The sequence below is a fragment of the Magallana gigas genome, chromosome 2, assembly GCF_963853765.1.
Source record: "Magallana gigas chromosome 2, xbMagGiga1.1, whole genome shotgun sequence".
NCBI classification, from domain to species: Eukaryota; Metazoa; Mollusca; class Bivalvia; order Ostreida; family Ostreidae; genus Magallana; species Magallana gigas.
In genome coordinates this window covers 35255610-35281594 of record NC_088854.1, presented here as the reverse complement: position 1 = coordinate 35281594, position 25985 = coordinate 35255610, and the positions used below count along the sequence as shown (strand labels likewise).

General features: G+C 33.0%; 1 protein-coding gene and 1 long non-coding RNA gene across 4 annotated transcripts in view; one reads left to right on the top strand and one right to left on the bottom strand.

The window, feature by feature from the left end:
• Positions 1–25985, bottom strand: part of LOC105333013 (uncharacterized) — a 211163-nt gene that overhangs the window by 117620 nt on the left and 67558 nt on the right. For all 3 annotated transcript variants that reach the window (XR_010711048.1, XM_034445895.2, XM_034445896.2), the window contains exons 5-6: positions 25724–25884; positions 13782–13859 (exon numbers count right to left, since the gene is read on the bottom strand). Coding sequence is in view for 2 of the 3 variants with exons in the window: in XM_034445895.2 (XP_034301786.1) it covers positions 13782–13859; positions 25724–25884 (239 nt within the window). In the remaining variant the exon portion in view is untranslated. The remainder of the gene's footprint in view (positions 1–13781; positions 13860–25723; positions 25885–25985) is intronic.
• Positions 1187–2482, top strand: LOC105321071 (uncharacterized). The gene is made up of 3 exons (XR_010711047.1): positions 1187–1840; positions 2098–2172; positions 2349–2482. It is a non-coding gene; the product is annotated as an uncharacterized lncRNA (long non-coding RNA).

The window sequence follows — 25985 nt, the reverse complement described above, 5'->3', positions numbered from 1 at the left end:
ATGATATTATATTGTATCATATTTAACAATATTGTTTCATACCATACAATACTATATCATAGGAATCATGTTTTATAATTCATCAACAAACACATCTATCTATCGAGCAGGTTTGAGTGAGGTAGGAGATTTCTTTAGCATCCTTGATAATGGAGATCAGGCTCTGCATCTGAAGCAACCTCTGCGTTTCATTTATGATATAGTTAAATCAACTATGCAAGCTATCATCAATAAAACATGTGACCTGTTCCAAAAAAACTAAACCTCATCCAGCATCCGAAACCTATAGCTCAGATTCAGCATTCAAGCCTGTCTGGTGCATCAGTATCATAAGACGCACCATTCATGGAAGTCTGGTGAAGTTAGGACAAGTCCCTGAAATATATCTGAATCATATCTGAAAAATTGCTTACTACCATTTTGTGCCTCTGAACCAGTTCTGAACACATTTCAGCAATATTGCTGAACTGTCTGAAAAATCTGAATTGTTCTGAATTTGTCTGAAAAATCTGAACTGCTTTGAAAATTGCTGAAACAGTCTGAACTCTATCTGTATAGTGCTAAAACAGTCTGAACTATTCTGAATATTGCTGAAACAGTCTAAACTTTTCTAAATATTGCTGAAATACTCTATATTAAGCATTACCATAATCCTAATGTAATTTTTTGTCTGAAACAATTGTTTAAAATCTGTTGGAATTTTGATGCTGATCAATTCTTATAAATATGAAATTCAATGCTATTTAAATGCTGAAATATGTCTGCATGCAATTGAATACCGGCATTCCAAACTGATGCACTTTTCAGAAAAGAATTAAATTTCACCAATATTTCATTTAAATAAACAAAAAAACTTAACAGATTATTTCAAATGGCGCTGAAAATGTGTGAATTCACGTATCAATGTGTACCATAATTTTACTAATTTAATAATTAGCTCAAAACATTTCAGAAGTTGCTACTATACAAACCAATCAGAACTACAAACTGTTGTAATATTATGACAGTTATACCATTATAGCTCCTCTTTGTAACTTAGTTCTCTCTAGCAGATATACAAGTTAATACTACAGTATATAATTTGTTTCAGGAGTGATTGTTTACCTCGTTTATTTAGTGTGCAAGTTGAAACACAAAATTTCGTTTACGAGCGATTGGCATTGCTGTACCAAAAAACTAATGAGCATTTAACAGACACGTAATAAAACTGTTTCTTGACATTTCCCAAAGGTCCATTCACAAAATCATTCATTTCTTATCTGCAAAAACACCTGCACTCAACCTGCAACTTCGCTCGGACTTTGAAGTGTCCGCCATTGTTAATGAGGTATCGAAGCAATTCGTCACCGTTACATAACGCTCACTGAACTTCATTACATAAAAGTCATTCTATTACATCAAAACGAAGATTTTTTTTATCAAAATTACAATACAAATTATAGCAACAAACTAGGATGCGAACGTTTTGTTTTCAATGTTACCAAAATGAATTAAAAATAAAATTAAACAAAAAATTGGGGAGGGGTGAAATTAAATAGTAACAACTTGAGTACTATTAAAAGATAACTAGTTTCTGACAGTTCTATGTCTGCTTTTAAAGCTATTTGATTCAATTTCCCAGGTGTTTATAATAGTTTTGCATATATTTAAACCAACTGTAAATGATTAACTTATTTTTAATCCGGAATTATATCGGATTATCATCGAGTTGTTTTGCATACACTACGTCACTTCCGCCCAATGATGACGCACTTTTGATGGGAGCTACAAGCAGACGGATTTGAAAATTCAAGGATTTATACATCAATTGATGTTTTATAGCGGGATATTTCTAAAAGAGGTAGGATACACTATAGATTAAAAGCCATTAATTGATATATGGAGATTTTTATTCATGATAAATGTTGTTTTTTTTGTATTTAAAGATAATTTAATGATTGAATTGTAAACAATGTTTGTAATCTACACACATTCTAATGTTATGCTACAAATAAGTCTTATGATTTAATGAAATATGCCAAGCTGTAATCTCATGTAATTTATGATGCATAGGAACTTTACATTGTATATATAGATTGTTTTTTGCACCACTCATAGTTGCTGATCATATGCAGAAAAAAAATAGGGAAGCTGAGACCTGCAAAAACTGTTCCCAAAATAACGATGATAAAGGTGAGAAAAAAATGGAATGTATATTTATATTGCACATGTATATTCTAATTTGCATGTATAAATTTGCATTAAAGGTTAATAAATCTCTTAATTAAAAAAATAGCATTATGATTATCAGAAAACATGTAAAATCTTGCATGTTAATTAAATCATAAATTCCTGTATTTCTGTTTCAGGATGGTAAAAAAAATCAAACTGCACAAGAAGCATTAGGACATTTAAAGAAGTTTCAGGGAGAGGCAGATAAGTGATGTGGGAAAAATGTATATTTAGAAAAATATGAATAAATTTAATTTGCTTGAAAATCCTATTCATTTGTACTTCTTTTCATTTTTGATAGATTACAGAGGTAATAGAATAGTGCTGAAATAGTGATGAATATTCGCTGATAAGGTTCTGTAATATTGCTGAAAATTTTCTTAAAAGATGCTGTTATTTTACTGAAAATTTGCTGCAATATTGCTGAAACAGCACTGAAATTGTGCTGAAGAATTATTGATTTGTTGCTGAATTGTGTCTTAAATACTGCTGAAACATTGCTGAGTAATTGCTGGAAAATTTTCTGAACTTTGCTGAATGCTGAAAACTGTCTGGAATGTTCCAAATTCAGACAGATTTCAGAATTGTATTATTTGCTGAAAAAATACTGAAATATTGCTGAAATTTTTGCTGATTTTTTGTTCAGCACTTTCTGAAATCTGTCTGGAATGTTCCAATTTCAGTCAGATTTCAGATATAGAATTCAGAAAAATTTCAGATAATATTCAGGACAAAATCAGCAAGAAATTCATATATGTTTCAGCAAAAAATTTACATGAGGGATAGTAACTAAGATATAATCATCAGAGGGCACCTGCAACAAAAACTTTAACCAGCTCTAAAAACCTTAACCTCCTTCAGCATCTGTAACCTATAGCTCAGATTCAACACCCAAGCCTGCCTGGTGCATCAGTGTCATAAGATGCATCATCTATGCAAGTTTGGTGAAGTACGGACAAGCAGGAACTTAGATATTGCTATCAAAGGGCACCTGCATCAAAAAACTTTAACCTGCTCCAAAAACCTTAACCTCCTCCAGCATCCGAAACCTATAGCTCAGATTTAGCACTCAATCCTGCCTGGTGCATCAGTATCATAAGACACACCATCCATGCAAGTTTGGTGAAGTACAGACCTGCAGTAACTTAGATATAATGCTATCAAAGGGCACCTGCAACAAAAACTTTAACCAGCTGGTCCAACAACCTTAACCTCCTCCAGCATCTGAAATTTAGGACTAAGATTCAGCATCCAAGTCTTTCAAGTCCATAAGTAGGTCCAGATGCATCATCCATGCAAGTTTGGTGAAGACAGGACAAGTAATAGCTTAGATACACGCCGACGGTATAGCATATGCTCCCCCTGACTTCGTCTCGGTGAGCTAAAAATCAGGAAATACAAGCGACAGTTCCCAGGTTAACACAAAGCATAAATGAAAACGAAACGAAAATCACAAGCTAACACCACCGTCATATGTGAAAACTGTCAACGCATTGAAATATTTAGCCTTAATTTACTTCACAAAATCGGCACCAATGTATTGTGCATGTTTCAAAGATTCCCTTCGTACACGAACTGTTGCATAACAAACAAATTCATCATTGTCAGATCGACCCGTTTATCATATAGTGTCATGGCTGTTTTAAACAAAGAACCTCGTTTTAGAATAATGGAATACGAGTCTTGGTAAAATGGGTAAGCAAACCCGGGCCAGGGCAAAATAAAAGCCGGGGCGGATCGGCAATCGTCAATTCCAATTACGCATTATTTTGCAGCAATATTTACAGCGAATATAAATATACAGGTCAGTAAATATCTTGAGATTTTAATGAGATTGTTAATTTAATAACTGTAAATCTTTTGTTTTGCCCTGGCCCAGTCATATTGCCTACCCATTTTACCAAGTCACTCATGGATGCTATAAATTGCTTGAAACACGCCTTTTCTTTCTTATTATTTTCGTAATAACGCAGATTTGAAACAGAATTAAGACCATAATTTTTGCAATTTATATTTTCCTTCCCATAAGGATTATTCATGCCAAATCACATTGAATTTGCATCAGTAGTTCTTGAGATGAAGATATTTTAAAATTCACCCCCCTTTTTTCTTTCTTTTTTTCCGCTTTCAATGAAAATTTTTCTCTCATTTCTGCAATTTATATTCATCTTTCCATAAGAATGCTTTGAGCCAAATTTGGTTGAATTTGGTTAAGTGGTTTTAGAGAAGAAGTTCAAAATGTGAAGTTTACAGACGGACAGAAAGACGGAAAGACAGACGGACTGACAGACGGACGACGGACAAAATGTGATCAGAATAGCTCTCTTGAGCTTTCAGCTCAGGTGAGCTAAAAACAAGCTTTAAGGTTCTCCGATAATCAGCCTAAAAAGTTTTTCTTTGATCATAAAAATGTTATTTTTCTTTCAAACTTTGTAAAAAAAATGATATAAATGAAATTTTTAGATGGTATCCATGCATTTTAGAAAGTTATTTCAAATTGCCTACTATATTCTAAATGAATAAATAAACAAGCTGAGTTTGAAACAAAAGAATTACTTGTGCATCGGTGGCTCAAACTCTCTACCAACAAGTAAATGAATGGTTGTTCTCGGTAGATCCACGACGCCAATCATATACTTATGTGACTGAATTTTAAAAAAGGTAATGCTATAAACACCAGAATATTAATTAAAATTGTCTGTTTAAAAGTCAGATTTATGGTACGAATAGCAGAAATCCGGATAATTTATAGATATAGAACATTGCTGTCAGCTCGGAAATCCTTAATCTCATGCAATTTATGATGCTAAGAAACTTTATATCGTAGATTTTTTAAATTCCACCACTCAAAGTTGTTGATAAAAATGCAGAAAAAAATAATACCGGAGCTTAGCCCTGCAAAAACTGTTCCCAAAATTTTTATGATAAAGATGATAAAACTTGAATTGAATACATTTATATTGTATATTCTACTTGACTTGCATGCATATATTTGCATGAAATGCTAATTAATCTCAGAGTCTTAATTAAATCAAGAGATGTTTGTGAAACACTTATGCCCCCTCCCTTGGAAACATCTGCGAAGAAAATGAATATTTCTTTTCATTTTTGATAGATTCCAGAGGTAACAAAAATATGCTGATATAATGTTGATAATTTGCTGATAAGCTCTGTAATATTGCTGAAAATTTTCTTATAAGAAGCTATATTTTTACTGAAAATTTGCTGTAATATTTCTGAAACAGCACTGAACTTTTGCTGAATTAAATCATCCTGAAGGATGATTGAATCATGCTGAAATTTTTTTTAATTCTGATTAAAACCTTGCTAATTTATTGCTGGAAAAATTTCTGAACTTGCTGAAAACCCTGGAATATTCCTTTTTCAGGCAGATCTCAGAATGTATTATCTGCTGAAAAATACTGAAATATTGCTGACTTTTTGTTTAGCAATTTCAGAAATCTGCCACAATTCAGAAAAATTTCAGAAAACAAGAGCCCAAGGTTCATCCATTGCGAAGAAAATGAGTGGAAACTGCATATAACTGGAATTTTTCTATGCCCAAGGGCCTTAACTCTGTCATAAATTGCTCGATCGTACCTAATATTTAACTTGACCTAGATATAATCATGTTAAAGATGTATACCAAATTTCATTTCATTCTCTGCGAAAAAAATGAATATGTTGGTGGGGGGGGGGGGGGGGGGCATAATTTAATCAGCTAAATATAAACCTGCATCAAACTTTGGACCCCTTGAATTATCCAGGTCCACAGTTTAAAGAACGGGAATCAACAAATGTCAATATGATTGAATATTACTAATACTATATACTACCTGGTATATATTTTTGAGAATAATCAAATTTATTTCCAATGTAAAAATTCAATCCATCCCCCACCCCTCATTGGTAGCTCCATCCTGCCCTTCCACACAAGTTTAAGCTTTTTTGGCCAATTGGTTCTTCAGAAGAAGATTTTTAAATATTTTTCTACAAATTTGACCCCATGCACCCCCCATTGTGGCCCCACAGTTCCTCTTGGGGATCATGACTTGTACAAACTTGAATCTTCAGGTGACACTCGATGGCTCGAACTTCCATCTCTCGAAGTGAACTCACGGTCCCGATTTTTTTCTCTATATAGGTAAGCAAATTTACTCTTGATCTCTCGAGCTCTGATCTCTCAAAATTCTTGATCTTTCGAAGTAAAACTGGGGACCCGTTATACACATTTCATTGTTTTTCACTCTTGATAACTCGAAATGGTTGCTGTGTACACACGCGGCCGATCAAGCGTATAATTATAGCTCCACGTGGACCTTACCTGGATGGTTGAGTGAATTCTTGGGGGCTAGCGTGGTAGTGTTAATTGGTTGATTACGTAAGTGACACTACCCCTTGTTTCCTTCAAAGGGTAGATAGGTAATCTGTAACTAATAGAGAGGTTAAGCATTTCAACGTGTACCAGTACGTGTAACTAGGGGAATCCCCTAATTTTATGTGTATTACGTCACTTTTTCCGTATACCGCGTAATTCTACAAGTTGTACAAAACAAGTAGAATCAAAAGTACACGTAGATGAAAACTTGTAGCATTTTTTGATAAGAATATAGACTAAGTGTACATCAGATGTTGTTTACCGGTAATGTAAAGCAGACAACAAATTAAGGATAACCATGCTTTTGGTTTCATCAAAGTCATAAATAAATAAAAATAATAATTTCATAAACAATGAGAGTAGACTAAACATGTTGCAAACGTTAAATCTAATTATTTTACACGTACAGTTATAAAACATAATCCAAATTTTGGTACGTGTACGTGTAAACAGACTTGTAGCTTCATAGATATACACGTTTAAATGCTTAACCTCTCTAATCTATTATAATTTCAACAACTTGTGAAAGTTACGGTAAACTGCTCTTTATTTAAAGTATTATTATAATTAAGAAAACATAATATGACTATCCTTCCGTGTTAATATATGTTATAAATATAAATTTCCGGCTACTATAATTTTAGAACCAAAATATCCGGAACAAAAATTTGATCTCTCGAACTCTTGATCTCTCGAAGTTTAATGATGGTCCCCTGAAGTTCGAGTTATCGAGTTTCACCTGTACACTACCTGAAGATGCAAACCCATTCAAGTTACTGCTTTTCTGGCCAATAGCTTCTTGAGAAGAAGATTTTTAGAGATATTTCTCTAAATATTCCTATGTAAGAATTAGACCCCCAATTCTGGCCCCACACTCCCAGAGATCAGATTTGAACGAACTTGAATCTTCACTACCTGAGGATGCTTCCACACAAGATACAGCTTTTCTGAGCAATTGGTTCTTGAGAAGGTTTATATATTCCTATGTAAAAATTCGACCCTCAGTGTAGCCCCATCCTACCCCCCGGGGATTATGGTTTTAACAAACTTTAATCTTCACTTCCTGAAGATGCTTGCATTTAAGTAACAGCTATTCTAGCTAACTTGTTATTAAGAAGAAGGGTTTTACAATATTTTCTCAGACTATATATTTCTATGTCAAAATTCGACCCGCCCCCCCATTGTGGCACCAACCTTATAACCCCCGGGGTTCATGGTTTGTAAAAACTTGAATCTTCTCTTCATGATGATGCTTGCACTCAAGTTGCACCTTCTCTGGCCAATAGGTTCTTGAGAAGAAAATTTTTAAAGATTTTTCTCTATAAATTCCTATGTAAAATTCGACCCCCAATTGTGGCCCCACTGTATCCACAGGGAATATGATTTGAACAAACTTGAATCTACACTACTTGAAGATACTTCCACATAAATTACAGCTCTTCTGGCTAATAAGTTTTTGAGAAGAAGATTTTTAAAGATACCAAACAATATTTAATAATTCTTGATTATCTCCCTTTGAAAGAGGAAGTGGCTCTTTATTTTAACAAACTTGAATTCTCTTCACCTAAGGATACTTTGTGCCAAGTTTGGTTGAAATTGGCCCAGTGATTCTGGAGAAGAAGTCGAAAATGTACAAAGCTTACAGACAGACGGACAGGCAGACTGACGCCAGACAAAATGTGATCAGAAAAGCTCATTTGAGCTTTCAGCTAAGGTGAGCTAAAAAACTTGAATCTACACTATATCAGGATGCTTCCACACAATTAAGATTAAGCTTTTCGAGTTAAATGGTTTTTGAGAAGAAAACTTTCAAGATTTTCCCTTTATCTTTCTATGTAAAAATTTAAGCCCCTTTTTCCTATTAATTCCTACATAAAATCAACCCTAACCCCTCAATTGTGACTTCACTTAACCCAAGGGATCATGGTTTTAACAAACTAAATCAACCCTACCTGAGGACGCTTCCACGCAAGGTAAATTTTTCTAACCAATTTGTTTTTGAGAAGAAGATTTAATTTTAAAGATTTTTCTTTATATATTCCTTTGCAAAAATATGACCCCAAATTGTAGCCCTATCCTACCTCCGGGGATCATGTTTGAATAAATTTGAATTTACTCTACCTGAGGATATAATCCACACAAGTTACAGCTTCTCTGGCTTTTGAGAAGAAGCTCTTTCTCTATATATACCTATGTTAAAATTAACCCCTCCTCCTTGTGTCCCAACCATACCCCTGGGGATCATGGTTTAAACAAACTTAAATCTATACTACCTGAGGATGCTTCCCTACTAGTTACAGCTTTTCTGGCCGATTGGTTTTTGAGAAGAAGATTTTTAAAGATGTATCACAATATATTCCTAATAAGTACTGAGTATGTAAAAATTTGACCCCTAATTGTGGTCCACCCTACCCTCATGATTTGCACAAACTTGAATCTACACTACTTAATGATGCTTCCATACAAAGTACAGCTTTTATGGCCAATAGGTTTTTGAGAAGAAGAGTTTTCAAATATAATAACAATTTTTTTTTTTTAATTAAATTCTTAATTATCTCCCTTTGAAAGATGGCGTGGCCCTTAATCACCTAATGATGCTTTGTGCACAGTGGTTCCAAAGAAGAAGTCGAAAATGCAAATACAGAAGGCTGAACAAACAGACAGACAGACGACGGCAAAAACTGATCAGAACTTTCAGCTCAGGTGAGCTAAAACATCAAAAAACTCAAACATGTTTTTAGCAAAAATTTTACACGAGAGTATAAACACTTGTTAAAAAGATTGTGCTTGAAATCACAACAGCATTCATTTGACATCAAGAAATAAGGTCTGGTCACTCGAAATAGATGATCGAGGCACATAGGGGTAATGAAGTTATTTACAATTGTACCTAAAGCTCTTTACTGATGAATAAAAATGAAGTCATTTCCGATTTGGTTGGAGATCAATTTTTACAAAAAGTTATTTCATCCATGGCTTTTCTCTGAAATAGTTTATTATGGAGACTTAAAAATATGCTGTGATTGTAAATTTATAGATTTACAATGTACTTAGGGGATTAAGACAAAAAATGCAATTCGTCACTTCCGTTTGAAATCAGAAGAAATTCTAATTTTTTAAAATTCCATTTCTCTGGATCAAATGCAAAAATATGTTCTAGGATCCTGGTTAAGAATTTAGAATGAAGTTAAAAGTAAAGCTAACTCATGCAAGAAACAATTTGACAACAGGCCCATGGGCCACAAATCGCTCACCTGAACAATAGTCCTTGTATCATTTTATTTCGAAAGGGTTTATTATGAAGTGAACTCTGAATAAATATTGTAAAACTCATATATTTCAAGATTTTGCCATATATTAAACAATACATTAAAAGAAGAAACAATTTTATCTTTGGCATGTTTTTATTCATAGTTATTTTACACATCAACTGAGACTGAATTTTAAGCTCTAAAATACCCATTTGCAGTAAAAAAAAAATCCAATTTTACTGAAAAAATTGAATCATATTCGTTAAATAATTAAAAGATGATATTGGCATCTGTTTTGTATTTCAATCATTAAAAGCTTCTTTATCGATTCATCAAATAAAAACATTGCAGGTGTGATGAGGACATTAGGCATGTTAGATTTTGCATTCTCATCGATCATCTGTCTTATAGACTAAACTCAAAAAACATGGAAAGTCTTAAATAATATATAGTTGATAAAGTCTATCAATGATTCCTACTTTTTTTCAATAACCATTTTTTATCTTTTGTTCCTTTATCTTTCCTAACTGTGTGTTTGTGAATCAAAACTTCGTAAAAACTAAGATCCACACCTTTTTGAAGTTGTTTGAATTTATGATCTTTGATCCCGATCACTTGGATCCCGATATGTGAGTAATTGATGTCGGGATTGAAATTCCAAAGAACAAAAAACTAGTCGATAAACATACACATGTATTTCCAGATAATTTAACTATGATAAACTTATCATGGAAATTTCTTTTTTTTTAATACTTCTTTTAATAAAACATGATTTAAACAATTTAGAATCTGCACTATCTTAGAATGATTGCACAGTAATCTCACAAACTGTAGCAGTTGTAATTCTTAAAAAGAAGAGTTTAAAACATTTTCCCATTATATAAGTCTATGTTAAACTTTGAACATATTTTGGAGCCATACGTAGTATTAGTCCGGGGATCACGGTTTTCACAATTTAGAATCTACACTATCTTAGGGTACTTGTATAGTAATCTCACTAATTTTAGCACTGTAGTCCTTGAGAATACGTTTTTAAAAACATTTTCCCCCATATATTTCTATGTTAAATTTGTCTTTTTTAATCAACTTTGAACCCCTCTTGGTACCCCAGTATTGACCCGGGGATCGCGATTTTACAATTTAGAATCTTCACTATATATACAAGCTTTGGTGTAAATATTGGCATATCTGGTGTAGTGTTTCTTAAGGACGTTGTTTACTCAGGCTTTGAGTTCTCAAATCCGGATTGTTAAAAAGTTCAATTTCATGAGTAAAATTTGTTTTAAATACAAAAAGTATTTATGAAATGAATTATTATCAATATAACAATCGATATTTTTACTAAATTATGGAATTAGCCTCTGACAAAGTGTGACTTTTAGCAAAACAGAGGAAATTCTGACTTAATTTTTCAGATTTAGTTTTTAACTGAAATATTTTTGGTAGTACTATGATATTTAAAGTTAAGATTTTATTTGTTAGTCAACATAATTTTGCATATTTTCTGTTGGTTTTATCTTGCGTTTTCGTTTAGATAATCGTATGGCACACACTACAAAAATATTGAAAAATGCTTAAAAATGATACAAGACAACATATCTCAAAATTTTGATCATTGACCTCATATAAATTTTATACCAGCAGAGAAAGGTCAATATACTTAGTTTAATACTGTAAATGTTTGAGCATTATCATCATTCAGTTTTTTGTTATATTGAATCAAAAATGGGTAGTAATTTGAAAACTGATAGAGGAAATTCGGACTAGAATATCTATAAAAATTGTGAAAGAAAACTGAATGCTTTGTATCTATTTAATGTCACTACCATTCATAAACTGTATTTCATTTGTTAAAGAGTTAAGCAATTTGTATTATTTTCACAATTAAAAAATCTGAATTATAGTGTAAAATTTTTATGGATTTTTCTTGAATTTCCCAAAAATATTCAATGGTCATTAACTCAAAAAGTAGGTCATTGACCTACTTTTTTGAAAGTGAAGAATAACACTACCATGTAAGGTCTATAACACACAATAGTTGGTTTTTCATTATCATCAGTGGAATTTTTTTTCATTCTGAGTAAACGTCATCCTTAAGAAGAAGATTTTTTAAGACACCCACCCAATTTTCGCAGTTTCGCAATTATCTCCCTTTTAAAAAGGGTTGTGACCTTTATTTTAATAATTTAGAATCCCCTTCTCATAAGGATGCTTTGTACCAAGTTTGGTTAAATTTGGCTCAGTGGTTCTAGAGAAGAAGTAAAAAATGTGAAAAGTTTACAGACGGACGGACAGACAGACGGACGGACGACGGACAACAGGTGATCAGAAAAGCTCACTTGAACCTTCAGTTCAGGTGAGCTAAAAACTGTTTAGATGGGCATCCGTATTTCAATTAAATCAATAATTCGTACCTGAAATATTTCACATTTCACAAGTCATACCACAAAAAATTAGGGTTTTATTTTGTTTTGTTGAAGTACTTGTTAGTTACTGGTTTCTTAATTCCGGATTTCCAACAGGAACTTCTGACTTTAACTTTCAACACTTACGAATGATCCACTCGTTTACAGCTTTGCAATGAGCTTTGCTGTAGTTATCTATACCTCTTTATTAAAATAATAGACTCACTTGAATTTTTGGCCTTTGATACAGATAAATCGGAAGAGTACTGTCTTTTGTTTTATATATTTTAAACATCCTTGGTACTTGAAGATCACCGATTTGTTTTTATTTTTTCTCAATTAAGCGTCACTTATTAAAAATCAACGAATATTCCTAAAAAAATTCCAAAAATTATCTGGATTTTTCGGATTTTACAATCTTGCTCGTGCGCAATACATTCACGCTAACAGGATCTTTAGTTTATGTTTCCACAATATCATATTTGCATGAATAAACTCAGAAATGATAAAACAAATACCTGTAAATTTTCATTGGAAATTTGCTATAGATTCTGTTCATATATATTTATGATTTCTCATGAGAGAAATTTTAAAATAACAAATTCACATACATGTATCAAATTATTACATGTACTTACCTCTGTCTTTGTGATGGCAAAAAAAAATTTGATTTGATGCAAATAATCCACATTATATTTCTTAGGAGAGTGAAGATAGAATGTTTAATCGTTAATATGATAAATGTTCTACGGACCCACTATTGAATGCGTTTCGTGTATTGTCTCTGTAGCAAAGAAAATACGTGTTCATTGGTGAAAAAGTGTTGAATTCTTCCATTATATGAATAAAAATTTTAGATGAGGTATTTACAGTCTCAAAATTATGATTAATTTGACTAATTTGACTTATTAATGCAACTTCATTTATTTTCTCTTAAATCGTTTCGGAGCAATTCTGCAATTTTCGGCTACATTACAGGTATACGGGAGGCATTTAAACTGTGGTGAGGACCTTTCCCAAGACACAGCAAGATTTTTCTATCTAAAAAAAGTGTAGTGAAATTAATAGCATTACTGTATGCATTATTTGTTATGTAAATGTCAACAATGAAGTGTGTCAATGTAATTATTTCGTAAATGTCTGATATGCAATGTCAACCCATGCACGCACGGGTCAAAGTCTAGTTTTTTAAAGAATGTTTTAACTTGTTAACTACTAGACCAATTCTTAATAAATTTACAAGACTGAAAAAGCATCAAACGTACTTGAGTTTTTGAGGATTTATGGAACTTCAAAGGACCATTTTGTCCCCTTATCTTCTCTAAAATTAATCATGATAGAAATGTGAAACTTTGACGGCTGGTTAATAAATGTTAACAGACTCGAGAATTGATGGAGAGATGGACAGACAAACAGACTGATCACTGTAACCCAGTGCCCGAAGAGTAGACCCTAAACAAAATTTTCACTTCTTTTTTCATCTCAGCAAGAGCAGAAAGAGAGAAACATGTTGGCATAATATTCTTTGTCTCTTACTTGTTCATTCCTGTACCGTGTATTCACGTAACTCTCATTAAGATTTGGTACATAAGGCGAATCTCTGGGGTATATGTACTGTAAAATTAAAAACAAAGATTGTAGTAACAAACAAATCTAAAACATATCCACATATGTATATATCTAAGCTGCTTTTTATTTATATTTTTTATCATGTTTAATTTACACACATTTATCTACTCTAGAGAATCCATTTAAAAAATCTTAATCATTTGTAACTAAGGCCTGTTTTTTAATATGCAGATATTGTCTGTGTCAATTGTTCAGATTAAAAAGAAAAATTATTTGATGATATTGAATTTATGTATACTGCAGCTAGAATAACTTGGTTAAGAGATTTTTTTTCAAGAACAGTCTTATATGATGCACTACATATAGGTCTTGATTCCCAAACTGACTAAAATGGTAATATTGCTATTTTACAAAATGGTCCATAGGCTTGCAACTGACTAGTACCTGATTTGCACTTGACTATTTACAAGAGTTACTGATCCCATGTCAGTTGCATCATAATTCATATCCACTTAGACACCAAGATGATCTTATGTTTATTAGTCCCCTACCGATTTTCACCGGAGGGGACAATAGCTTTCCTCTGCATCTGTCAGTCCATCCGTCCATCTGTCTGTCCGTCCGTCTGTCTGTCCCACTTCAGTTTTCCACACTTTTTCTCTTTATTCGTTTGAGGAATAATGTGAAATTTGCTGAACAGCTCCAAAATGTCAAACTACAGATCAAGTTTACACTTTTGTAGCATCTGGTTAATGTCTTTTAAAAGTTTTTTTCCTTTATCTACCACCAAAAAATTGGTAATTTGTTTCTTCGACAAGAGAAATTACCGTATTTTTGGGAAATTAGGTCGATACTTTTTTCCCCTGACATGTGGACCTCACCCTATTCATCGCTTCGCCCAATTTATGTTTTTTTTTTTTTTGGTTGGAAAATTTGATATGAAATTTTGCAAAAATTTATGCAACCCTCGAAAAATATCATGAGTGTTTACTATAATACAGCTTGAATTTCTGTGTAAAAATCGTATGGATTTTAATCAATATACTGTAGTAATTTATCATTTAAACAAAATTAAATGTAAATAGATTTTTTTCTTCTTACATTTCTTACTTAGATCACTGACTGAATCATTATATGCTGTCATGCATTTTGATCGTGTTCTTACGATAAACAGGAAATCGATTTCGCGCGGTAAAAGTAAAATGAGAACCGTACAAAGGGTAATATCGTCGGGTAGAAATTAAAAAAAAACAATTTGTTTTCATAATAGAATACATGAACAAGTTTTTTTCTGTATATTCAACATAATTAAAACTTTCGATGAAATTTTAGCCAAGTGTCTCTGAAATCAGTCTGGGTAGCGCTTACTTTGTTTATACACAGTTGAACTCTCGGCACGTGCTACTCATGCCTGCAGGCTTCAATAAGATCAGAGGTTGACTCGTGTGTATATACACGTCAGTAAAAAGTCACACAGAGACACAGGGTGGCATGTGCTACCGTAGTCATGCCTCCAGGCTAGGTAACTATCCCCCGGTTAACACCAGTTTGTACACATGGCAGGGAAGTAATAAAAAACGATCTTAAATTAAAACCGGCCGTACTGAATTATTTGGTTTGAAAATTTTGACGCAATTTCAGACATTTTCTTACGATGTTTTCAAGAAATACATTTTATTTCCCTTTTGTTTAAAACTGTGAAATAAGATTAAAGGCTACTATATGATAATGTTATTAGTTTAAACCATTTATTCATTAGAACTAGCGGTAATTTTTCGACCAATTCTTCGAAGTCGACCTATTTATACTTTTTTTTATTTTATGGCTAAAAACGGCCTCCTTCGCCCAATAATCCGTATCGACCTAATTTCCCAAAAATACGGTATATCCTTCCGTTCTTATGATGGTGAATCCTTGCATGCTTAATCAGCTCATGAAAATAGTTTATTTAAAAATACCCTACTGGAACCTCTGTTGTTGATAATGTAAGCTACAGAGAAATAACTTTTTTCATTACCTTAAATTAGTTAACAAATCCTGTCAGAATTTTCGAGGTGGAATCCGCCTGGAACATTGGGGGAATATGGAGACAAAATTTGTAAAAGTTATGCCTAAGTAGAAGAGGCGGATTCCTGGCGCCATTTCAAATTTCCAGGCGTCATTTGGCAAGCTCAAATTTTCCTGGCCCCAATTAAGTGAGATAATTTTGAAACACCTGTACGAAATGTTCCACCTGGAATAATGGGGGAATAGAAGCGTAGAATAGAGAATGATTCCGGTCTTAAGTTTATATTTCCTTACAGATATGATGATGTAGATGTAGAAGCTCCAGGCGTAAACCAAGCGGTAACCTGACGGGATAAGGCAGGAATATGAGGCGAAAAATGTAAATGAGCTACACCTGCAAAAATAGAATGATGCCTGTAAAAACTTCAACTGGAAAATGAAATGACGCCTTGCAAAAGGTTTAATTACGCCTGGAAAGTGCTATTTATTATGCATAATTTATTATATCAATACAATGTCATGTACATTCAAATTTACTAGAATACTGTGGTTTCAGTAATATTTAAGGGCATCAATTTTTGTGGACAAAGTGAAAATCACAGTTTCAAGGATATGTAAATTCGTGGCCATTGACCCATCAATGCAAAGTGTCAATAAAAATTGCATTTCAATGAACATTTAATTCTGTGGATAAACTAAATAACGAAATCCAGGAAAATTGGTATTCAACGAATAATCTGAACATCTTACATACCAGCATGTTTTGTATAATCCAGCAAGGACATTATAGGAGTAAAATGCCTGTCTGTGTTACATTGAAGGTGCCACGGAACAGTTTTTTTGATACAATTTATTGTAGCCAAGGGATGCATGTCTTCGGAACTCTGTAACTAGAATTTCCTCAGTTCCCATTCAGCACAAATACCTTTAATTCACTCTTTATAAGGCCAATCACCAATTTCTGAAGAAAATTACTAGTCAAAGCCTTCTCTACATACAGGTTTTTATGAGATTTTGACCCTTTCATATTTTGCTAATTTTTCATGATTTTTCAGCTTTTTAGACCTCCCCCAGCTAATTCCCTGCAGAGGGTTGATCTTCCGTACCACGTGAATGTTGCACTATCACATGTCAGAAACTTACCGGTGTATAGTTTACAATGTCCCATCCACCTTAACTTTTAATGTTATTTTACCTCCCGTCTGTAACTTGCAATTTCACTGTGTAAAGTCATAGTCGCAGGTTTTGCATTTTACTTCTGATTCTCATGTTCCTAACATATGGGGCCTATATATTGCATATAAATTTCAACAAGAGACACGTACCCCTCTAACTAATGATAATCATTAAAAATCATTTCATGAATTTTAGCAACACTTAATATAAGCCTTCAAGTACAGCAACTCTCAATTTTACAAATATATTGACGGGTACTTTATCCGACACTGCACAGTCCCTTGCTACCTTTAACATACACTTAAGCTACATTCTCTAAAAAGTCATCTTGTCTTAAAATTAAAAAGCTTATGCTATTCTGAGAAAAAGTACACCACATTTTGCCAATTCCATTGAGGTTTAAAACAAATATGGCCATTTAAGTGAATCCACCATTTCCACTTTCCTCTATTTAACACAGATTCATAGGGCTCTCCATCAATAAAGCATCTTTACCTAATCTTTTAGAGGTCAATTGTTGTTCAACTTCCTTAAATAGAAACCTTATTCAATACTACATACAGACCCTGAAACGTACTACTACACCAAAAAAGCGTGCGACTTTTGTGCGAGAAACGTTTCGTGTAAACCGTTTAGCGTTTCGTGTAAACCATTTAGCGTTTCGAGTGAATCGTTTCGGGCAAATCAATTCTTACTAACAGAGTCAGGGTAAAAATCCGAAAGGACCATAATCGATCAGGATAAAAGCGTGTCCAAAGCGTGTGAAAAGCGAGCAAATCGTTTCGTGCGAGAATCGTTTCTTGTAAACCGTTCAGCGTTTCGTGTAAATCGTTTAGCGTTTCGGGCAAAGCGTGCAGTGTTTCGTGTAAACCGTTCAGCGTTTCGTGTGAACCGTTTAGCGAGCGTGTAGCGAGCAAGCAGCGAGCGTGTGGTGTAGACGTAGTACGTTTCAGGGTCTGTTCATCTACTTGATATTATCATGATAAAAGCATCACATCACTTAGAAATACCTTTACATGTATACCCTCCCCTTGTCTTTTGAATTTCACAAGAAGCATTAGTTTGAAAACTTTAACCTAATATTATGAACCTTGAGTCATTTCTTGCACATATTTGAAAACAACCATCATTGATATTTTAAAAAATTGATCTTTTTTGGTAAATGGATGATTTGTAGCATTTTTATTTACAAAAAGACATGTCGCCCTACATGTGATTTCTTGTTTTCATGAAAAAGTAAGCCTATAATCATATTTAGTGGATATCATATATATTTTGGTTTCTATAGTCTCCTTTTAACTTCGCTAAATTAGTAAGACCTACAAGTGTGATGTGTGCTTTTAATTAAAATGAAATTGAAACACACCTGGGTACCTGGGAACGAATGAGAATTCCATGAAAAATGTTCGAATTTTACATGTTTTTCTACGTTTTTCATGCATAAATACATAAAAGGGTAAAAATATGTTGTTTCTTGTTAATTTCAAGAGTAATTATCATAGCAGATGTTATTTGAAGGTCAAATGTACATTTACATATCCTACATGTAATGGTAATGGAGTCAATGGGAAACTAGAACTGTCCTAATGGGACTAATACCCCCGCAAGGCTAATTTCAAATGGAACAAATAATTGAATTGAATAATAAAGGTTTGGAACACATACAAAAAAAAATTCTAGAATTGTAAAAAAAAAAAAAAAAAAATAGTTAACAAAGAAAAATTTAAATCAAAATTGTCAGAATATGTAAATACATATCTATAACAGTAATACATTTACAAATGTATGTATCTGATGATATATATTTTTTTAATTTAATTGATTTAAAGAGAAACCAACAAAATGACAATAACCCCTCCCTTTGCAGTAAATGGAAATACCGGTAGCCAAGCTGAATGCTCTTCTGTTGATAAAACTTTCAATATCTTTCTAATAAGAGTCTTGACAGATGCAATTAGTTGTTTCAAATTTTCCTCACTTTCTCCTATGGCACAATGGAAATCCATATCAGAAAATTGATCCCATAGGACTATGATTTTCTTTGATGAGCTTGGTAAATATAATAAACTCCCAAATGCAAAACATTACCATAATAACCATACTATGTAAAAGTATGTAAAAAAGAAAATTTAATATTACAAACAATTTTAAAATTGCCAAAACACTACAATCATATCAGTAATTCTGAATTCCATTTAAATTAATGCCCAATAGGCTCACTTCATCAATTAATTGACAAATAAATTTAAACAACCTCTAAAAATAGTTTAACTTCTTTATTAATAATGATATTATTTATTTCCTTATAATGATAGAACTTTTGGTTTACATAAAACAGTTTTAAAATAGCCCCAAAACCATTACCCATTTTGCAGATTATCAATTTCCTCTAAACACAATTGCTCCATCTGAAACATGGCTCAGATAATGGCTCCCTTGGGACAAATGAATTCAGCCACACTTGTCTTTGATGTTCTTATTAGCTCTTAAGAATTTATCATTGACAAACAAAAACTTTGCATTGTCAGTTGATAGAATACTTATAAAAAAATAATTTTTTTTATTAATTAAGAAATAAATACAAAAACCTCAATCTGGATGTATTTATATAAATATGTTTTAATACTATTAATTAATCAATAAAATCTGTAAGTATTACCTCCCTTACTCTTCAACATTAGTGTACAATATATAGAATAAGGAAAATGAAAACTGTCATAAAATCATTAAATCTTGTCTGATCTTAAAAAAAATTGCAGGTGCACTTCAGATGGTGTTCAACATATGTACAAATTTTCAAACTGTTCCATGCAGTAATAAAAAATTCTGTAGGGGGGACAAAGTTGCGTCTACAGACAGACGGACAGGGTGAAACCAATATACCCCCCTAAACTTCGTTTGCGGGGGTATAATAAGGGGTGGCTTTTTCAATTCTGTAAATACATCTAAATTATCATTTTTGGATAGGAAGGACCATTCAAACTTGAGTTTTTTGACATATTGTATACTTTGATAACTGCATTTGTCTACATGTAAAGTTCATTTGAAATAAAAATATGCTGTTTTAAAAAATTGGGTGATATAAGTCAGGTGGCTTAATGTTATTTCATAAAATCAGACAGCAAAATGGCTGCAAATTCATAAATTTAATGATTTAATTGATAAAAACTGTTTTAAAGTATTTATTCTTATCTCAATAATTAATTGTCATCAGGATAGGAAATACCTACTCTCTAAGCATATTAACTCTAGTGGTGGTCATTCTTCACATCTAAGAGGGAGTTACTCCCCTTGAATATTTTTTCTAATAAATCATGTAATTGACATCTAATAGCCAAAGAAAATCATCCATTTTCACAAAAAACTTATGGTACAACATCCACTCAAAATTACACTTAAAGGAGAAATCTGAAAATACCATGTAGTCTTGAAGGTGGCACAGGACAGATTCATACAATTTATTGTAGCCAAGGGATGCATGTCTTCAGTAACTATAAGTAACTGTAACTAGGATTTCCTCAGTTCCCATTCAGCACAAATACCTTTAATTCACTCTTTATAAGGCCAATCACCAATTTTTGAAGAAAATTACTAATCAAAACCTGTAAAATTCTCTACATACTGGTCTTTATGAGATTTTGACCCTTTCATATTTTGCTAATTTTTCATGATTTTTCAGCTTTTTAGACCTCCCCAGCCAATTCCCTGTCGAGGGTTGACCTTCTGTACCGCATGAATGTTGCACTATCACATGACAGAAACTTACCGGTGTATAGTTTACAAATTGTCCCATCCACCTACTTTTCATGTTATTTTACCTCCCGTCTGTAACTTGCAATTTCGCTGTGTAAAGTCAACATAACAGTCATAGTCGCAGGTTTTGCATTTTACTTCTGATTCTCATGTTCCTAACATATGGGGCCTATATATTGCATATCAATTTCAACAAGAGAATGATAATCATTAAAAATCATTTCATGAATTTTAGCAACACTCATAAGCCTTCAAGTACAGCAACTCTCAATTTTACAAAAATATTGATGGGTACTTTATCCGAAACTGTCCCTTGCTACCTGTAACTATTTCACCCACACTAACTTCCCTCCTTCCCAACTGAATTGAAACTTAAGGTGGAATAACACACCTGGAAAAAGTCACTTAAATTAACAGGAAATTTTTTGATAATGAAAGATATAATGATAAAAAAACTGTACAAATGTCAAATAAGCGAAAAATTTGCAGTTTGGGGATAAAAATCAATATCTAAAATAATTATTCCAGTAAGTAACAACAAAAGCCCTTGCAGGATTTGAACTCGAGATAAACGGATCACAAGTCCGACAATTTATCCACTCGGCTATGGAGTAAGTTACATGTTTTAGTCCATAAAAATCCTTTTGATAAAATGAAATGTCGTTTCGATCATTAGTCAGCCATTTTGTGATGATGTGTTATTCCACCTTAACCTTCAGAGTCCGCGTAGCTCAGTCGTTAGAGTGTTGGACTTGTGCCCAGTCGACCCAGGTTCCGTCCCCGAGTGCCGATTATATTTTCTTCCCTAATTTTGTTTTTTTTTAACGATTTTATCTTTAAAATGGTGGTTTTTATTGTTTTCCGTTTTATTTTTATCATAAATAAAAATAATAACAGCTTTTTTAGTACAAATATAGATCTCGTTTCTGTCAGCAGTTTGCTTAATTCAGACACTCGTCGCATCGCCGGCATCAAAGACATGCCGCCGAAGCGCCCCTGCAGTACGACCGCATTAGAGTTCACTGGGTCGGTTTGCCGGCATCAAAGAAATGCCGCCATCTCCATGATTGTATGCACACAACATTTAGCAATGCACCAACGATATTGACATGGCTTTAAAAGGAGGACTGATTAGTATTCATTCACATAATTATATAGATACAGGCATGCATGTATACATGCGTTTATTGACATATGTTACTCACATATTGATTTCCTGAACACTATAAAACACTATAAAATCTCTCTCTCTCTCTCTCTCTCTCTCTCTCTCTCTCAAGTACCAATGTCTTAGCATTTGAATAAGAACTAGTACAGGTAACATGGAGTAAATTGGATAGAAGCTAAATGTACATTGGCATCCAAAAATTATACATATTTTATATCAAGTTACGGGATAATGTCTATGGATTCAAATAATTTGAAATTCATTGTTTAATGATTGTCTTCTTACTGATTGGAAGTCAACGCTAAAAAGTCATTTTTATTAAAGATGGTGTACCTTTTCCTTTTTTTGTGCATGTCCATATACTGATACAAATCTGTTGCCTGTCGGGATTAAGAAAAACCTCCGAAGTTTATACACGTAACTATACAAACGAACAGGTGACTGCGACAAGGTTTAACATAAATAGATGTAAAAAAAAAACACCAATAGTTACATCTTTCAAACAACGCTTATACGTACATTGTTCTAACATATGTATTTTATTTGGAAATTGTATAATATGTGATATTTAGAATTTAATATTCTACGTTTAATATAATTAATTTTGGCATTCGAGTTTCAATTGTCGTGTTTGACATGTACTATAAAAAATTCTAACTCCCAAGCCCTTCAATCAATCCTAATGAAAATTTGTGAAAATGAACCTCGGACCCCATTCTTATTGTCTGTGACATTTGCATCGGATTGAACAATTAAGACGAAATTCCTGAGATTAAACGGCGCTTATTGCCTATACGTGGAAATTAAATTTAGTTTAATTTTAGTTTATTTTAAATTTATTTTAGTTCATTTAGTTTTTCTCGCCTGATTTTACTGGATCTTTCATCTTGAACCTTTATTATCAACCTAGTTCAAGTCTACATTACTGTACTAATGACCAGACCTATTCGTTCATTTTAAAGAGATTTATGAATTTTTTGGGCATTTGAGTTTCGATTGGCGTGCTTGACATGTACTGTAGAAAAAAATTCTAACTCCCGAGCCCCTTACTCAATCCTAATGAAATTTTGTGTAAATGTACCTCGGACCCAATTCTTATTGTCTGGCAAATATGCAGCGGATTGAACAATTAAGAAGAAATTCCTGAGATCAAACGGCGAGTATAGCCTGTACGGGGACTTGAAATTTACACAGTACAAGGGATGTAAGCAGCCGCGTAATATTTCTGTTGCATGTATATTTCTTGTTTTCCGTTTAGTCTGTATCTACGGTAGCGTGTAAACTGCTAATGAATGTTAGAACTGTGGAAATTACTGTTATAAAATTTTTACCGAATAAATTTACGTGTTAGTGATTTCGTTATTTCTACATTTATAAAGGTTTTATCAATATTGCTGAAATAAAAGTCAAACATAATAGTTAACGACACGAAAAAATATTTTCAACACTGAAATACACGGGTAAAATGCATGAGTCATTGTTTTAGGACTTCCCCTTATTGTTGTTAACCAAATCCGAGATCCACACCTCAAAATTCTATTTTCGATTTATTTAAGACGAAAATCAACCTCGGGTCTTTTCACCTCCCTCCAGACACAAACACGCATCAATATTTCAAATGACCTGGCACTGTTACCAAACCTGAATAGTCAGACATCTTACACGTTGTTTTTCATCTCATACAAAAACTCAGCTCCTATCCCGGGCGGAAACGCCCCAAATTCAAAGACAAATTCGGGAATTATTTCGCGTCAGCCATGTTTTGAGACATGTGTTCTAATCTCGCCGGAGTCAATATTTGTTCTTTCTCTCTATTTCTTTCTCTCCTTTTTATTTAATTTTCTAACTAAAATATTCAACATAAAAGGGTTGTTAGACTCTAAGTACAAGTTGAAAAACACTCTTCAATTAAGATTTAGAAAACAGTTTTTTATCATTAGGGTCTTCCATCTTCAGCGGAAGACCCTTCTATTTTTATTGTTATTAGGGTCTTCCGTTTACAAAGGAAGACCCTTTTTTTTTTCTTCGGTTTCTTTTTATTACATGTCATTAGACCTGTTATTAGGTCAAAAGACCTCTTATTTAATATGAAAGAAAATGGGTCTGGTCTTTCAAATTAGGGATGCAACGGGGTGTATAATCTTCATCCATCGCTTTTTAGATCACATCTGCATTTCCTGATATGTTTCGTTGATGAAGATAAAAGGCAAGGTCATTTCCTCTTCTAAAAATCGGACAGAAGACCTCCTCGTTGCTCGCAACGAGATTGTGTCTAGTTATTATTATTAATTTTTTTTCCAAATTTTGTGCACGCGATTTCTCGAAAACTGTTCGGCCGATTTTAAACATTTTTCCACAGATGATGAGTCATAATCTAAATTTTATATGTTTTTGAAATTTTTGTTGTCGTCACTTCCGGTACCGATTTATCGGCCATTTTGTAGTTTTTTACGACCTATTTTGTGCAGAGCTGATCTCAGAAACTATCAGAGATATGACTATGAAATTTTCAGGATAGGTAGTCTATAGTCTGAAGTTGTGCACTATTATTTTGTTTAGCGCCAGTGGCGCCATTTCTTGGAGCTCGCCTGGCCACGAAAATTGAGTACGAATATCTATTAGAAAAAATCATTGCCACGCCCATTTCTTACGAAATTAGGGATTTTTAGGGGCCAAAGTACTTAAACTTTGACGCAATATAACTAGAGAAGTAGACATACTTTGTCAGAAGAGAAAATGTTTGAATTAATGATTTAAATTGATTCCACTTATCAAAACTCGAATTTCTGTCCCTATTAAGGATCTAGAGGGCTGGCCCCTAAAATATTCAATCACATGTATCTCAAAAATGATCAACAATTTAAGATGGGTGTAAGAACAAAAAATGTTTGTATTCTTAAGACCTTTTCAAAGAAATCAAGAAAAAGGGGCTGACCCCTTAAACTAGGGGCCAAGGCACTCGAAAACTCTATTACAAATAACTTAAAAACGATAAAAATTTTGTAATGCATTATAGAAGCAAAGTTGTTGATCGTACCAATATCTATTAGAAAAAATCATTGCCACGCCCATTTATTATGTAATTAGGGATTTTTAGGGGCCAAAGTACTTAACCTTTGACGCAATATAACTAGAGAAGTAGACATATTTTGTTAGACATCATAGAAGAGAAAATGTTTGAATTAATGATTTAAATCGATTCCATCTATCAAAAAACGAATTGCTGTCCCCATTAGGAATCTAAAGGGCTGGCCCCTAAAATATTCAATCATTTGTATCTCAAAAATGAACAACAATTTAAGATGGGTGTAAGAACAAAAAATGTTAGTATTCTTAAAACATTTTCAAAGAATTCAAAAAAAGGGACTGGCCCCTTAAATTAGGGGCCAAGGCACTCGAAAACTCTATTACAAATAACTTAAAAACAATAAAGATTTTTTTATGCATTTTAGAAGCAAAGTTGTTGATCGTAACAATATCAGTTTGTAAAACTCAAAGCCACACCCATTGATGACGTAATTAAGATTTTTTTAGGGGACTAAAACCTTAAATCTTTAATGTGCTGTATGTGAAAAAGCAAAACACTTTGTGAAGCATTTGAAAGGATAATAACAATCGTTTACATTATCTGAATGGGAGGGGTTGAGTGGAAATTCTGAAATTTCATTGATATTTTAATGGTATCGTTTAAAAATTGAACGGAAGACCTCCTCGTTACTCGTAACGAGATCGTATCTAGTTCATTAACTGGTTATGTTCAACTTCACAAAAAAACCCCAAAAATTATTAAACTTTTGTATTGTACCTTGTACTTTTTGGTTAAATCCTTTTTACTCTTTGGTTCAATTTCTTCAAGCCCCTTTGTTTTTCTATGCATCACTGGCAGTTGAACAGCTGTTACTCTTTTAGATTTTCTTCCAGCAGGATATGATTGATGGACTTCTAACATTTCCACATTTTTTTCGCCTGAAAGTATGTAAAATTTCGTGAAATACTTTCATGCATACTCAAAACATATAAGGTAGCAAGTGCAACAAAACTATGGCTCAACGATTCCTCCATTGAAA